The sequence below is a fragment of the Haliotis rufescens genome, unplaced genomic scaffold (genome assembly GCF_023055435.1).
Source record: "Haliotis rufescens isolate VD_foot unplaced genomic scaffold, xgHalRufe1.0.p SCAF_8, whole genome shotgun sequence".
Lineage (NCBI taxonomy): Eukaryota > Metazoa > Mollusca > Gastropoda > Lepetellida > Haliotidae > Haliotis > Haliotis rufescens.
The window spans coordinates 4,083,962-4,101,199 of record NW_025964372.1 but is presented as its reverse complement, the minus strand read 5'-3'; the positions used below and the strand labels follow the sequence as shown (position 1 = coordinate 4,101,199).

The following is a 17,238-nucleotide window of genomic DNA, read 5'->3' as shown; positions in this document are numbered from 1 at the left end:
AACAGTGGATGGTGTATCTAACATGCAATGGTACGTCATATAGAATAGGTGAAAACAGAGAATATTGTATCTGACATGCAATGGTACATCATATAGAATAGGTGAGAACAGTGGATACTGTATCTAACATGCAATGGTACGTCATAGAATAGGTGAGAACAGTGGATACTGTATCTAACATGCAATGGTACGTCATAGAATAGGTGAGAACAGTGAATATTGTATCCAACATGCAATGGCACGTCATATAAAATATGTGAGAACAGTGAATATTGTATCTGACATGCAATGGTACGTCATATATATATAAAATAGGTGAGAACAGTGGATGGTGTATCTAACATGCAATGGTACATCATTTAGAATAGGTGAGAACAGTGGATACTGTATCTAACATGCAATGGTACGTCATAGAATAGGTGAGAACAGTGAATATTGTATCTAACATGCAATGGCACGTCATATAAAATATGTGAGAACAGTGAATATTGTATCTGACATGCAATGGTACGTCATATATATATAAAATAGGTGAGAACAGTGGATACTGTATCTGACATGCAATGGTACGTCAGATGGAATAGGTCAGAGTGGATACTGTATATAACATGCAGTGGTAATTATTTTTATTTATTCACAGTATTATTGACGATGTGTGTGTGTGTGGGGGGGGGGGCTCGGTTAATGCGCCACAATTCTCTGTGCAGAGTTCAAAACATTATGCCTGATTGTTCAGTACGATTCTTGACATGTCAACAACCTCTGTTTTTCTCAGTTGCAACAAAACTGTAAACGTCGAGGACCTCAACCCTTCCACGTGGTTCAACAACATTAGTTCGTCACCGTTATGGCACAGACATATTGTTCAAAGCGGCGTTAAACCAAGTTCAATGACCCCATCATTTGATTAAGACTTTGGTCTGACTGAAATAGGAAACAGAAATAGGGAACAAGATGGTTTTCACAGTATCCTTCTTATCATGATTATGAGAGGTACACACTGACGTTTAGTTTTCTTTACGATCAAATTAATTCCAGATGCCATTATCGACATGATGAAATTTACTCTGCTAAATATGTTATAAATATTGTGGAAAAGAATGTACTATAGGCTACCCATCATGGCCAGTGCTACTGAACACTTCTCAGAACAATAATTTACTATAATAAATATAATAATAAATTAATAACCCAAATTAAAAATGTTAAGAGTATACACTTGGATATTTCGATGTATTATATATACCTGCTATGTTTCTAATGTATAACTTTCAAAAGCGAATTACTACTTATTTTTTAATAGCCACGGATGTTGTTTTGGAATGCATAGTTGATTTGGTTTTAGAAAGTGTACCTGTCCAACTTGATGTGTACGTTTTACATACTGGACGAATTGCACAACTATTACCGAATATCAACGATTTAATACCGATCATACCATGCCAACCGGTTCCCAATTTAAGTCTTAACGATGCTTGTGTGAAATCTTGTTTAATTTGTGAAATATTTGTTTCATGATGGTAGTCACGAATTGCATGATTGATCTTCATGAAATTTGGGTAATAAGACCCACACAGTTTATTTTAGACCACTTGAATAGTCCTTGCTGGGACTGCCGATAAGTTTGTTCCAAGTCCACCCTTAAATATACCCACATCATTATGCGTGATTGATGATTCGTTTAGTGTGTGTCGTTATACAAATATCTATAACTATGTTTTCCCTGCATTGCCACGTTTTGCTTTAAGATTATTCAGTGGTGTACGGATTTTCTTGGAGCAGTTATGAACTGATAACAGTTGTTATGTTTGTACATTGTATGCTATGTAATTGACATGTAAAGTTCATAGAGTTTAGAGTTTGGATGCGAAAAACACCAGCGTCAGCGACAATCATTGTCCTGATGTTTCACAGATAAAGGCAAGAGAATGACTACACAGGTAGGTTCTCATCACAAAATTTTCGAATGGGGATGTGTATCCGCATTGCCAAGTGGTTCTCGATGAAGGGTGCCCAGATGCCCACGTAACGGTGCTGCCGAGGACGTTGCTGCTAGCCCAGTAGAAAAGACCATCCATTGTGTTCTTCCTTACTCCAACCCACACACTGTTATACACACTGTGGGACTGCCTATAAGCTGAAATATGATTGATATAATTACGTCCATTTATCATCCGCGAACAGCCTAATTGAAATCATATATTTTGCTCGGATACGATAAGCAGCGAATAGCTCTAACATTGCTTATACGATGTAAAACGTAAATATTTTTTTCATTCATCATTCGGATACGACACAGGTCATTTCCGGGCGAGGGAGTACCATCAAAGGAATATTTGTGTTCTGTGTCGGTTTTCATTTTTACAAACTAAAATTCCAGATCAAGGTGAAAACAAATGAAACAAAATAGTTTTTAAAAACAGCTGACAGTTAATTGGCTCCAGCCCTCACGCAGCGTTCATTTACATCGGCCGGCTAGTGTTCGCTCAGGGATCACTTGAGGCAACGTTCTTCTTCAGCAAACAAAATAACGTTGCTACAACGTTGTCACAATGTTAGAAAATAACAACGTTAAAGTGCATGTTTTTTTAACCTTGCATCAAGACCTGAGGATATGTCCATAAGAGGTCCCGTCAAGTGACCTTGAGACAATCAGCGTCTTGGCTTCTAACTTCTATGCATTCAGACCAGTATATATGACTCCTGAATCTCGAGAAGGAACTATAACGACAAGTTCCATGTACCTGAGGCGACCGACTGTGGTGTATCATATTTTAATGAGTTTGATCAATATATATATGACTATGGGTAATCTACACGCATAGTTATCTCTCTGAAACAATACACAAAAACAATGACGTTTGTCGTTTTTTTGTTTCTGTTTCTGTTTCAACCAAAATTTATTTGCCATGTCACTGATCCAAAATGTCTTTTCGAACAGCTATCCAACCTGACGAAACGAGCATACTCTTTTTTTTAATTTTTCACCACACCCATGAAGATCCGAGTCTGAATAGGTCTTCGGCAACCAATGCTTGCCGTAACAGGCGACTACATGTATGCTTGCCGTAACAGGCGACTACATGTATGCTTGTCGTAACAGGCAACTACATGTATGCTTGTCGTAACAGGCAACTACATGTATGCCTGTCGTAACAGGCGACTACATGTATGCTTACCGTAACAGGCGACTACATGTATGCTTGCCGTAACAGGCGACTACATGTATGCTTGCCGTAACAGGCGACTACACGTATGCTTCCCGTAACAGGCGCCTACAATTATGCTTCTCGATACAGGAGACTACATGTATGCTTGCCGTAACAGGCGACTACATGTATGCTTGTCGTAACAGGCGACTACACGTATGCTTCCCGTAACAGGCGACTACATGTTTTCTTGCCGAAACAGGCGACTACATGTATGCTTGCCGTAACAGGCGACTACATGTATGCCTGTCGTAACAGGCGACTACAAGTATACCTGTCGTAACAGGCGACTACACGTATGCTTGTCGTAAGAGGCGACTATAAGTATGCCTGTCGTAAGAGGCGACTACATGTATGCTTGCCGTAACAGGCGACTACATGTATGCTTGCCGTAACAGGCGACTACATGTATGCCTGTCGTAACAGGCGACTACAAGTATACCTGTCGTAACAGGCGACTACATGTATGCTTGTCGTAACAGGCGACTATAAGTATGCCTGTCGTAAGAGGCGACTACATGTATGCTTGCCGTAACAGGCGACTACATGTATGCTTGCCGTAACAGGCGACTACATGTATACTTGCTGTAACAGGCGACGACATGTATGCTTGCCGTAACAGGCGACTACATGTATGCCTGTCGTAACAGGCGACTACATGTATGCTTGCCGTAACAGGCGACTACATGTATGCCTGCAGTAACAGGCGACTATCAGTATGCCTGTCGTAACAGGCGACTACATGTATGCTTGCTGTAACAGACGACTACATGTATGCCTGTGGTAACAGGCGACTACATGTATGCCTGTCGTAACAGCCGACTACATGTATGCCTGTCGTAACAGGCGACTACATGCATGCTTGTCGTAACAGGCGACTACATGTATGCCTGTCGTAAGAGGGGACTACATGTATGCTTGCTGTAACAGACGACTACATGTATGCCCGTGGTAACAGGCGACTACATGTATGCCTGTCGTAACAGACGACTACATGTATGCCCTGGAAACAGGCGACTACATGCATGCTTGTCGTAACAGGCGACTACATGTATGCCTGTCGTAAGAGGGGACTACATGTATGCTTGCCGTAACAGGCGACTACATGTTCTTGTCGTAACAGGCGACTACATGTATGCCTGTCGTAAGAGTGGACTACATGTATGCCGTGGTAACAGGCGACTACATGTATGCCGTGGTAACAGGCGACTACATGTATGCTTGTCGTAACAGGCGACTACATGTATACTTGCTGTAACAGGCGACTACACGTATGCTTCCCGTAACAGGCGACTACAATTATGCTTCTCGTTACAGGAGACTACATGTATGCTTGCCGTAACAGGCGACTACATGTATGCTTGTCGTAACAGGCGACTACACGTATGCTTCCCGTAACAGGCGACTACATGTTTGCTTGCCGAAACAGGCGACTACATGTATCCTTGCCGTAACAGGCGACTACATGTATGCCTGTCGTAAGAGGCGACTACAAGTATACCTGTCGTAACAGGCGACTACATGTATGCTTGTCGTAACAGGCGACTATAAGTATGCCTGTCGTAAGAGGCGACTACATGTATGCTTGCCGTAACAGGCGACTACATGTATGCTTGCCGTAACAGGCGACTACATGTATACTTGCTGTAACAGGCGACGACATGTATGCTTGCCGTAACAGGCGACTACATGTATGCCTGTCGTAACAGGCGACTACATGTATGCTTGCCGTAACAGGCGACTACATGTATGCCTGCCGTAACAGGCGACTATCAGTATGCCTGTCGTAACAGGCGACTACATGTATGCTTGCTGTAACAGACGACTACATGTATGCCTGTGGTAACAGGCGACTACATGTATGCCTGTCGTAACAGGCGACTACATGCATGCTTGTCGTAACAGGCGACTACATGTATGCCTGTCGTAAGAGGGGACTACATGTATGCTTGCTGTAACAGACGACTACATGTATGCCCGTGGTAACAGGCGACTACATGTATGCCTGTCGTAAGAGTGGACTACATGTATGCCTGTGGTAACAGACGACTACATGTATGCCGTGGTAACAGGCGACTACATGTATGCTTGTCGTAACAGGCGACTACATGTATGCCTGTCGTAAGAGGGGACTACATGTATGCTTGCCGTAACAGGCGACTACATGTTCTTGTCGTAACAGGCGACTACATGTATGCCTGTAGTAAGAGTGGACTACATGTATGCCTGTGGTAACAGGCGACTATATGTATGCCTATCGTAACAGACGACTACATGTATGCCTGTCGTAAGAGTGGACTACATGTATGCCTGTGGTAACAGACGACTACATGTATGCCGTGGTAACAGGCGACTACATGTATGCTTGTCGTAACAGGCGACTACATGTATGCCTGTCGTAAGAGGGGACTACATGCATGCTTGTCGTAACAGGCGACTTCATGTATGCTTGCCGTAACAGCCGACAACATGTTCTTGTCGTAACAGGCGACTATATGTATGCCTGTCGTAACAGACGACTACATGTATGCCGTGGTAACAGGCGACTACATGTATGCTTGTCGTAACAGGCGACTACATGTATGCCTGTCGTAAGAGGGGACTACATGCATGCTTGTCGTAACAGGCGACTACATGTTCTTGTCGTAACAGGCGACTACATGTATGCCTGCCGTAACAGGCGCTCAATGTATGCCTGTCGTAACAGGCGACTACATGTATGCTTGCCGTAACAGGCGACGACATGTATGCTTGCCGTAACAGGCGACTACATGTATGCTTGTCGTAACAGGCGACTATAAGTATGCCTGTCGTAAGAGGCGACTACATGTATGCTTGCCGTAACAGGCGACTACATGTATGCTTGCCGTAACAGGCGACTACATGTATACTTGCTGTAACAGGCGACGACATGTATGCTTGCCGTAACAGGCGACTACATGTATGCCTGTCGTAACAGGCGACTACATGTATGCTTGCCGTAACAGGCGACTATCAGTATGCCTGTCGTAACAGGCGACTACATGTATGCTTGCTGTAACAGACGACTACATGTATGCCTGTGGTAACAGGCGACTACATGTATGCCTGTCGTAACAGCCGACTACATGTATGCCTGTCGTAACAGGCGACTACATGCATGCTTGTCGTAACAGGCGACTACATGTATGCCTGTCGTAAGAGGGGACTACATGTATGCTTGCTGTAACAGACGACTACATGTATGCCCGTGGTAACAGGCGACTACATGTATGCCTGTCGTAACAGACGACTACATGTATGCCCTGGAAACAGGCGACTACATGCATGCTTGTCGTAACAGGCGACTACATGTATGCCTGTCGTAAGAGGGGACTACATGTATGCTTGCCGTAACAGGCGACTACATGTATGCTTGCCGTAACAGGCGACTACATGTATACTTGCTGTAACAGGCGACGACATGTATGCCTGCCGTAACAGGCGACTATCTGTATGCCTGTCGTAACAGGCGACTACATGTATGCTTGCTGTAACAGACGACTACATGTATGCCTGTGGTAACAGGCGACTACATGTATGCCTGTGGTAACAGGCGACTACATGCATGCTTGTCGTAACAGGCGACTACATGTATGCCTGTCGTAAGAGGGGACTACATGTATGCCCGTGGTAACAGGCGACTACATGTATGCTTGCTGTAACAGGCGACTACATGTATGCTTGCTGTAACAGACGACTACATATATGCCCTGGTAACAGGCGACTACATGCATGCTTGTCGTAACAGGCAACTACATGTATGCTTGCTGTAACAGACGACTACATGTATGCTTGCTGTAACAGGCGACTACATGTATGCTTGCTGTAACAGACGGCTACATGTATGCTTGCTGTAACAGGCGACTACATGTATGCTTGCTGTAACAGACGACTACATGTATGCCCTGGTAACAGGCGACTACATGTATGCCTGTCGTAAGAGGCGACTACATGTATGCTTGCTGTAACAGGCAACTACATGTATGCTTGCTGTAACAGACGACTACATGTATGCTTGCTGTAACAGGCGACTACATGTATGCTTGCTGTAACAGACGACTACATGTATGCCCTGGTAACAGGCGACTACATGTATGCTTGCCGTAACAGGCGACTACATGCATGCTTGTCGTAACAGGGGACTACATGTATGCTTGCCGTAACAGGCGACTACATGTATGCTTGCCGTAACAGGCGACTACATGCATGCTTGTCGTAAGAGGGGACTACATGTATGCCTGTCGTAACAGGCGACTACATGCATGCTTGTCGTAACAGGCGACTACATGCATGCTTGTCGTAAGCGGGGACTACATGTATGCCTGTCGTAACAGGCGACTACATGCATGCTTGTCGTAAGAGGGGACTACATGTATGCCTGTCGTAACAGGCGACTACATGTATGCTTGTCGTAACAGGCGACTACATGTATGCTTGTCGTAACAGACGACTACATGTATGTTTGTCGTAACAGGCGACTACATGTATGCCTGTCGTAACAGGCGACTACATGTATGCTTGTCGTAACAGGCGACTACATGTATGCCGTGGTAACAGGCGACTACATGTATGCCTGTCGTAAGAGGGGACTACATGCATGCTTGTCGTAACAGGCGACTACATGTATGCTTGCCGTAACAGGCGACAACATGTTCTTGTCGTAAGAGGCGACTACATGTATGCCTGTCGTAAGAGGCGACTACATGTTCTTGTCGTAAGAGGCGACTACATGTATGCCTGTCGTAAGAGGCGACTACATGTATGCCTGTCGTAAGAGGCGACTACATGTATGCCTGTCGTAACAGACGACTACATGTATGCCTGTCGTAAGAGGCGACTACATGTATGCCTGTCGTAAGAGGCTACTACATGTATGCCTGTCGTAAGAGGCGACTACATGTATGCCTGTCGTAAGAGGCGACTACATGTATGCCTGTCGTAAGAGGCGACTACATGTATGCCTGCCGTAACAGGCGACTACATGTATGCTTGCCGTAACAGGCGACTACATGTATACTTGCTGTAACAGGCGACGACATGTATGCTTGCCGTAACAGGCGACTACATGTATGCCTGTCGTAACAGGCGACTACATGTATGCTTGCCGTAACAGGCGACTATCAGTATGCCTGTCGTAACAGGCGACTACATGTATGCTTGCTGTAACAGACGACTACATGTATGCCTGTGGTAACAGGCGACTACATGTATGCCTGTCGTAACAGCCGACTACATGTATGCCTGTCGTAACAGGCGACTACATGCATGCTTGTCGTAACAGGCGACTACATGTATGCCTGTCGTAAGAGGGGACTACATGTATGCTTGCTGTAACAGACGACTACATGTATGCCCGTGGTAACAGGCGACTACATGTATGCCTGTCGTAACAGACGACTACATGTATGCCCTGGAAACAGGCGACTACATGCATGCTTGTCGTAACAGGCGACTACATGTATGCCTGTCGTAAGAGGGGACTACATGTATGCTTGCCGTAACAGGCGACTACATGTATGCTTGCCGTAACAGGCGACTACATGTATACATGCTGTAACAGGCGACGACATGTATGCCTGCCGTAACAGGCGACTATCTGTATGCCTGTCGTAACAGGCGACTACATGTATGCTTGCTGTAACAGACGACTACATGTATGCCTGTGGTAACAGGCGACTACATGTATGCCTGTCGTAACAGGCGACTACATGTATGCCTGTCGTAAGAGGGGACTACATGTATGCCCGTGGTAACAGGCGACTACATGTATGCTTGCTGTAACAGGCGACTACATGTATGCTTGCTGTAACAGACGACTACATATATGCCCTGGTAACAGGCGACTACATGCATGCTTGTCGTAACAGGCAACTACATGTATGCTTGCTGTAACAGACGACTACATGTATGCTTGCTGTAACAGGCGACTACATGTATGCTTGCTGTAAAAGACGACTACATGTATGCTTGCTGTAACAGGCGACTACATGTATGCTTGCTGTAACAGACGACTACATGTATGCCCTGGTAACAGGCGACTACATGTATGCCTGTCGTAAGAGGCGACTACATGTATGCTTGCTGTAACAGGCAACTACATGTATGCTTGCTGTAACAGACGACTACATGTATGCTTGCTGTAACAGGCGACTACATGGATGCTTGCTGTAACAGACGACTACATGTATGCCCTGGTAACAGGCGACTACATGTATGCTTGCCGTAACAGGCGACTACATGCATGCTTGTCGTAACAGGGGACTACATGTATGCTTGCCGTAACAGGCGACTACATGTATGCTTGCCGTAACAGGCGACTACATGCATGCTTGTCGTAAGAGGGGACTACATGTATGCCTGTCGTAACAGGCGACTACATGCATGCTTGTCGTAACAGGCGACTACATGCATGCTTGTCGTAAGCGGGGACTACATGTATGCCTGTCGTAACAGGCGACTACATGCATGCTTGTCGTAAGAGGGGACTACATGTATGCCTGTCGTAACAGGCGACTACATGTATGCTTGTCGTAACAGGCGACTACATGTATGCTTGTCGTAACAGACGACTACATGTATGTTTGTCGTAACAGGCGACTACATGTATGCCTGTCGTAACAGGCGACTACATGTATGCTTGTCGTAACAGGCGACTACATGTATGCCGTGGTAACAGGCGACTACATGTATGCCTGTCGTAAGAGGGGACTACATGCATGCTTGTCGTAACAGGCGACTACATGTATGCTTGCCGTAACAGGCGACAACATGTTCTTGTCGTAAGAGGCGACTACATGTATGCCTGTCGTAAGAGGCGACTACATGTTCTTGTCGTAAGAGGCGACTACATGTATGCCTGTCGTAAGAGGCGACTACATGTATGCCTGTCGTAAGAGGCGACTACATGTATGCCTGTCGTAACAGACGACTACATGTATGCCTGTCGTAAGAGGCGACTACATGTATGCCTGTCGTAAGAGGCTACTACATGTATGCCTGTCGTAAGAGGCGACTACATGTATGCCTGTCGTAAGAGGCGACTACATGTATGCCTGTCGTAAGAGGCGACTACATGTATGCCTGTCGTAAGAGGCGACTACATGTATGCCTGTCGTAAGAGGCGACAACATGTTCTTGTCGTAACAGGCGACTACATGTATGCCTGCCGTAACAGGCGCTCAATGTATGCCTGTCGTTACAGGAGACTACATGTATGCTTGCCGTAACAGGCGACTACATGTTCTTGTCGTAACAGGCGACTACATGTATGCCTGCTGTAACAGGCGCTCAATGTATGCCTGTCGTAACAGGCGACTACATGTATGCTTGCTGTAACAGACGACTACATGTATGCCTGTCGTAACAGGCGACTACATGTATGCCTGCCGTAACAGGCGACTACATGTATGCCTGCCGTAACAGGCGCTCAATGTATGCCTGTCGTAACAGGCGACTACATGTATGCTTGCCGTAACAGGCGACTACATGTATGCCTGTCGTAACAGGCGACTACATGTATGCCTGCCGTAACAGGCGACTACATGTATGCCTGCCGTAACAGGCGCTCAATGTATGCCTGTCGTAACAGGCGACTACATGTATGCTTGCCGTAACAGGCGACTACATGTATGCCTGTCGTAACAGGCGACTACATGTATGCCTGCCGTAACAGGCGACTACATGTATGCCTGCCGTAACAGGCGCTCAATGTATGCCTTTCGTAACAGGCGACTACATGTATGCTTGCCGTAACAGGCGACTACATGTATGCATGTCGTAACAGGCGACTACATGTATGCCTGCCGTAACAGGCGACTACATGTATGCTTGCCTTAACAGGCGACTAACATGATCGAGTGGTCAGGCTCGCAGGCTTGATTGATGCATGTTATCGTATCTCATTTGTGTAGATTGATGCTCATGATGTCAATCCCCGCGTTGTCTGGTCCAGACTTTATTATTTACAGACCGCCGTCATATAGCTGGGATATTGCTGAGTGCGGCGTTAACAACAAACAAACAAAAATGAATAATGTTTGTCCATAGTTTGTATGACTTTCGCCCTCTTCATAGACCTTTTCACTTCCTCCGCAGGCACGTCTTTTTTAATGACAACTGCGTGATTGGTTCATGTCACCGGTAGCCTTTCCGCGAACACCTTGGGTTATATCTGCTTTTCACAACGACTTTGCCTTTTCGCCCGATGTAATCTGTTTCCACAGATATTCGAGATGTTTGGTTTCACCAACGTAGGACATCCTATATAAGCAGAGGACGTTTTCCATCAAGCTGAAGAAAGGAAGTCCTCGCCAGAAGGTTTTTGGCTTGTAAACTGAACCTGGGCAACGTTTGATTTCAGCTTCAGCAGAATGAATGCTTGTCTGGAATATATCTCCCTGGTTCGTGAAGAAGGAATGGGCAGAAATGTGTATTTTGACGTCTGCCATACAGGTGTATTGTTATTTGGCTGCAAACATCTTTATTTGAATACATTTGTCGTCATGTTCATGAAGCGCAATATATGATTTATCAGAACATAAGAGGGCAACTGTGTCTTAGCACACATGACAGACTGCTTATTTCTGGTCACAAAATTTAGATGTTTATAGAAAAACATAATGTCAAGTGCTGTGAATGTTATATGTTATGCTAGAATTGTCAGATTTCAACACCTATTGTTATTCATGCGTAACCAGGAATCGTGAGAACGTGGTATGTGCAAGCTGAGGTAACACAATACAGAGTTTCAAGTACTACACTTTCCATATTATGTGTGGCAATAGCTTTTGGGCAGACAACACGTTAGACTAAGAGGGTGTATTTTAAGGACAACATGGAGCTTAACAGGAGATTGTTTCACGGTTCTCTGGAACACATTTCATTGTTCCCTTTTCACTCACTTTAGGCAGACTTGATCAGAACATTTTATATGGAGAGAACTGAAAAGGCCACATCTGATTCCCATGGCAACATTTCAAGGTTATCAATAATTTGATAATTTGACATTTTCCTAAGACATAAAGGTCCCTTATATAATTATGTTTGACTCATCTTCGATTAACAAAATTCTTTGTAAAGAAAAGCACGCAAAACTTCACATGCCATAGCAAAGTCACATGACCCTGATCGTGTTAAAAGGTATGTTCTAAATGTTCAATTTTTACTCACTGACAAAATAGTCCTCCAAAGCCATTAACTTTTCAGGTGTGTCAAAGGACATCAAATCCCCGCCGTCCTTCTTGCACTCAACGCGAGCATCATCCCAGGACATCGTTACATGGCGGTAAGTGTAGATGTAACTTGTTCCTGTAGCAGGGCCTGAGTTTAAAAAAGATAATACACGATTAAAGCCAGCGAGACCACGGAGTGATACATGTTTGGAAGCTTTGGCCACAGTTGCTGAAATTTGCCCTTGCATCTGACTTCCCATGATAACAGCATAAGATATATGTTACATTTGTACTAACGTGGGGACAGTTAGCAGGAGTGGATTCCGGGCCCAGACTTTGTTCCTAGTACCTCCTGCTTGTCCCAGTAAATGGGGATCAGTTGGTTAGACTCACTACGCTCATGCTCTCAGTCATTGGTTTGCCTAGTCCAGAACCCATTATTTGTCTGACGTGGCATAATTCGTCTTTAAATACAACCCACTTCAGTTATTCTCTCCACACACTGATTGATTAAACCAGGGACAGGAGGGAAGGTGGCTCAACATACATAATTGGAAACAATTAAATATATTGAATGCCTAATCATTGGCAATGTTTAATTAATATTGTTGTTAGATATATTCTGTTCAGGTAATTTCAAATTCCACAGGACACTGTGATAAAGTAAATTAAAAATAACAGATGATTGTTACTCTGTAAGAGTTTAAGGTTTTGAAGTAACTTTCTAATGCATTCACTTCGGACTTTTACAAGGTGTAATAACGCAGTAAATTGTTAAAATCAGTGGTGATTTGTCATAAACAACAACCGTTATTTCCAATAGCTCATCTTCGGTAACTGTAACAAACATCTACTGTAAATTACAATGGCTTATCTGAGGTAACTGTAACAAACATCTACTGTAAATTACAATGGCTCATCTGAGGTAACTGTAACAAACATCTACTGTAAATTACAATGGTTCATCTGAGGTAACTGTAACAAACATCTACTGTAAATTACAATGGCTCATCTGAGGTAACTGTAACAAACATCTACTGTAAATTACAATAGCTCATCTGAGGTAACTGTAACAAACATCTACTGTAAATTACAATGGCTCATCTGAGGTAACTGTAACAAACATCTACTGTAAATTACAATGGTTCATCTGAGGTAACTGTTACAAACATCTACTGTAAATTACAATGGCTCAACTGAGGTAACTGTAGCAAACATCTACTGTAAATTACAATGGCGTATCTGCGGTAACTGTAACAAACATCTACTGTAAATTACAATGGCTCATCTGAGGTAACTGTAACAAACATCTACTGTAAATTACAATGGCTCATCTGAGGTAACTGTAACAAACATCTACTGTAAATTATAATGGCTCATCTGAGGTAACTGTAACAAACATCTACTGTAAATTACAATGGCTCATCTGAGGTAACTGTAACAAACATCTACTGTAAATTACAATGGCTCATCTGAGGTAACTGTAACAAACATCTACTGTAAATTACAATGGCTCATCTGAGGTAACTGTAACAAACATCTACTGTAAATTACAATGGCTCATCTGAGGTAATTGTAACAAACATCTACTGTAAATTACAATGGTTCATCTGCGGTAACTGTAACAAACATCTACTGTAAATTACAATGGCTCATCTGAGGTAAATGTGACAAACATCTACTGTAAATTACAATAGCTCATCTGAGGTAACTGGAACAAACATCTACTGTAAATTACAATGGCTCATCTGAGGTTACTGTAACAAACATCTACTGTAAATTACAATGGCTCATCTGCGGTAACTGTAACAAACATCTACTGTAAATTACAATGGCTCATCTGCGATAACTGTAACAAACATCTACTGTAAATTACAATGGCCGCTCTGCGGTAACTGTAACAAACATCTACTGTAAATTACAATGGCTCATCTGAGGTAACTGTAAAAAACATCTACTGTAAATTACAATGGCTCATCTGAGGTAACTGTAACAAACATCTACTGTAAATTACAATGGCTCATCTGAGGTAACTGTAACAAACATCTACTGTAAATTACAATGGCTCATCTGAGGTAACTGTAACAAACATCTACTGTAAATTACAATGGCTCATCTGAGGTAGCTGTAGGAAACATCTACTGTAAATTACAATGGCTCATCTGAGGTAACTGTAACAAACATCTACTGTAAATTACAATGGCTCATCTGAGGTAGCTGTAGGAAACATCTACTGTAAATTACAATGGCTCATCTGAGGTAACTGTAACAAACATCTACTGTAAATTACAATGGCTCATCTGAGGTAGCTGTAACAAACATCTACTGTAAATTACAATCGCTCATCTGAGGTAACTGTAACAAACATCTACTGTAAATTACAATGGCTCATCTGAGGTAACTGTAACAAACATCTACTGTAAATTACAATGGCTCATCTGAGGTAACTGTAACAAACATCTACTGTAAATTACAATCGCTCATCTGAGGTAACTGTAACAAACATCTACTGTAAATTACAATGGCTCATCTGAGGTAACTGTAACAAACATCTACTGTAAATTACAATGGCTCATCTGAGGTAGCTGTAACAAACATCTCCTGTAAATTACAATGGCTCATCTGAGGTAACTGTAACAAACATCTACTGTAAATTACAATGGCTCATCTGAGGTAGCTGTAACAAACATCTACTGTAAATTACAATGGCTCATCTGAGGTAACAAACATCTACTGTAAATTCCAATGGCTCATCTGAGGTAACTGTAACAAACATCTACTGTAAATTACAATGGCTCATCTGAGGTAACTGTAACAAACATCTACTGTAAATTACAATGGCTCATCTGAGGTAACTGTAACAAACATCTACTGTAACTTACAATGGCTCATCTGCGGTAACTGTAACAAACATCTACTGTAAATTACAATGGCCGCTCTGCGGTAACTGTAACAAACATCTACTGTAAATTACAATGGCTCATCTGAGGTAACTGTAAAAAGCATCTACTGTAAATTACAATAGCTCATCTGAGGTAACTGTAACAAACATCTACTGTAAATTACAATGGCTCATCTGAGGTAACTGTAACAAACATCTACTGTAAATTACAATGGCTCATCTGAGGTAACTGTAACAAACATCTACTGTAAATTACAATGGCTCATCTGAGGTAGCTGTAGGAAACATCTACTGTAAATTACAATGGCTCATCTGAGGTAACTGTAACAAACATCTACTGTAAATTACAATGGCTCATCTGAGGTAGCTGTAGGAAACATCTACTGTAAATTACAATGGCTCATCTGAGGTAACTGTAACAAACATCTACTGTAAATTACAATGGCTCATCTGAGGTAACTGTAATAAACATCTACTGTAAATAACAATGGCTCATCTGAGGTAGCTGTAACAAACATCTACTGTAAATTACAATGGCTCATCTGCGGTAACTTTAACAAACATCTACTGTAAATTACAATCGCTCATCTGAGGTAACTGTAACAAACATCTACTGTAAAGTACAATGGCTCATCTGAGGTAACTGTAACAAACATCTACTGTAAATTACAATCGCTCACCTGAGGTAGCTGTAACAAACATCTACTGTAAATTACAATGGCTCATCTGAGGTAACTGTAACAAACATCTACTGTAAATTACAATGGCTCATCTGAGGTAGCTGTAACAAACATCTACTGTAAATTACAATGGCTCATCTGAGGTAACTGTAACAAACATCTACTGTAAATTACAATGGCTCATCTGAGGTAACTGTAACAAACATCTACTGTAAATTACAATGGCTCATCTGCGGTAGCTGTAACAAACATCTACTGTAAATTACAATGGCTCCTCTGAGGTTACTGTAACAAACATCTACTGTAAATTACAATGGCTCATCTGAGGTAGCTGTAACAAACATCTACTGTAAATTACAATGGCTCATCTGAGGTAACTGTAACAAACATCTACTGTAAATTACAATGGCTCATCTCAGGTAACTGTAAAAAACTTCTACTGTAAATTACAATGGCTCATCTGAGGTAGCTGTAACAAACATCTACTGTAAATTATAATGGCTCATCTGAGGTAACTGTAACAAACATCTACTGTAAATTACAATGGCTCATCTGAGGTAACTGTAACAAACATCTACTGTAAATTACAATGGCTCATCTGAGGTAACTGTAACAAACATCTACTGTAAATTACAATGGCTCATCTGAGGTAGCTGTAACAAACATCTACTGTAAATTACAATGGCTCATCTGAGGTAGCTGTAACAAACATCTCCTGTAAATTACAATGGCTCATCTGAGGTAACTGTAACAAACATCTACTGTAAATTACAATGGCTCATCTGAGGTAGCTGTAACAAACATCTACTGTGAATTACAATGGCTCATCTGAGGTAACAAACATCTACTGTAAATTACAATGGCTCATCTGAGGTAACTGTAACAAACATCTACTGTAAATTATAATGGCTCATCTGAGGTAACTGTAACAAACATCTACTGTAAATTACAATGGCTCATCTGAGGTAACTGTAACAAACATCTACTGTAAATTACAATGGCTCATCTGCGGTAACTGTAACAAACATCTACTGTAAATTACAATGGCCGCTCTGCGGTAACTGTAAGAAACATCTACTGTAAATTACAATGGCTCATCTGAGGTAACTGTAAAAAACATCTACTGTAAATTACAATGGCTCATCTGAGGTAACTTTAACAAACATCTACTGTAAATTACAATGGCTCATCTGAGGTAACTGTAACAAACATCTACTGTAAATTACAATGGCTCATCTGAGGTAACTGTAACAAAC

General features: G+C 42.5%; 1 protein-coding gene across 1 annotated transcript in view; it reads right to left on the bottom strand.

The window, feature by feature from the left end:
- Positions 1-938: 938 nt before the first annotated feature.
- LOC125376959 (flocculation protein FLO11-like) overlaps positions 939-17,238 on the bottom strand; it is a 69,152-nt gene continuing 52,852 nt past the window's right edge. The window contains exons 4-5 of the mRNA XM_048389634.1: positions 12,399-12,548; positions 939-2,137 (exon numbers count right to left, since the gene is read on the bottom strand). Of these exons, the coding sequence (XP_048245591.1) occupies positions 1,893-2,137; positions 12,399-12,548 (395 nt within the window). The 3' untranslated portion in view covers positions 939-1,892. The remainder of the gene's footprint in view (positions 2,138-12,398; positions 12,549-17,238) is intronic.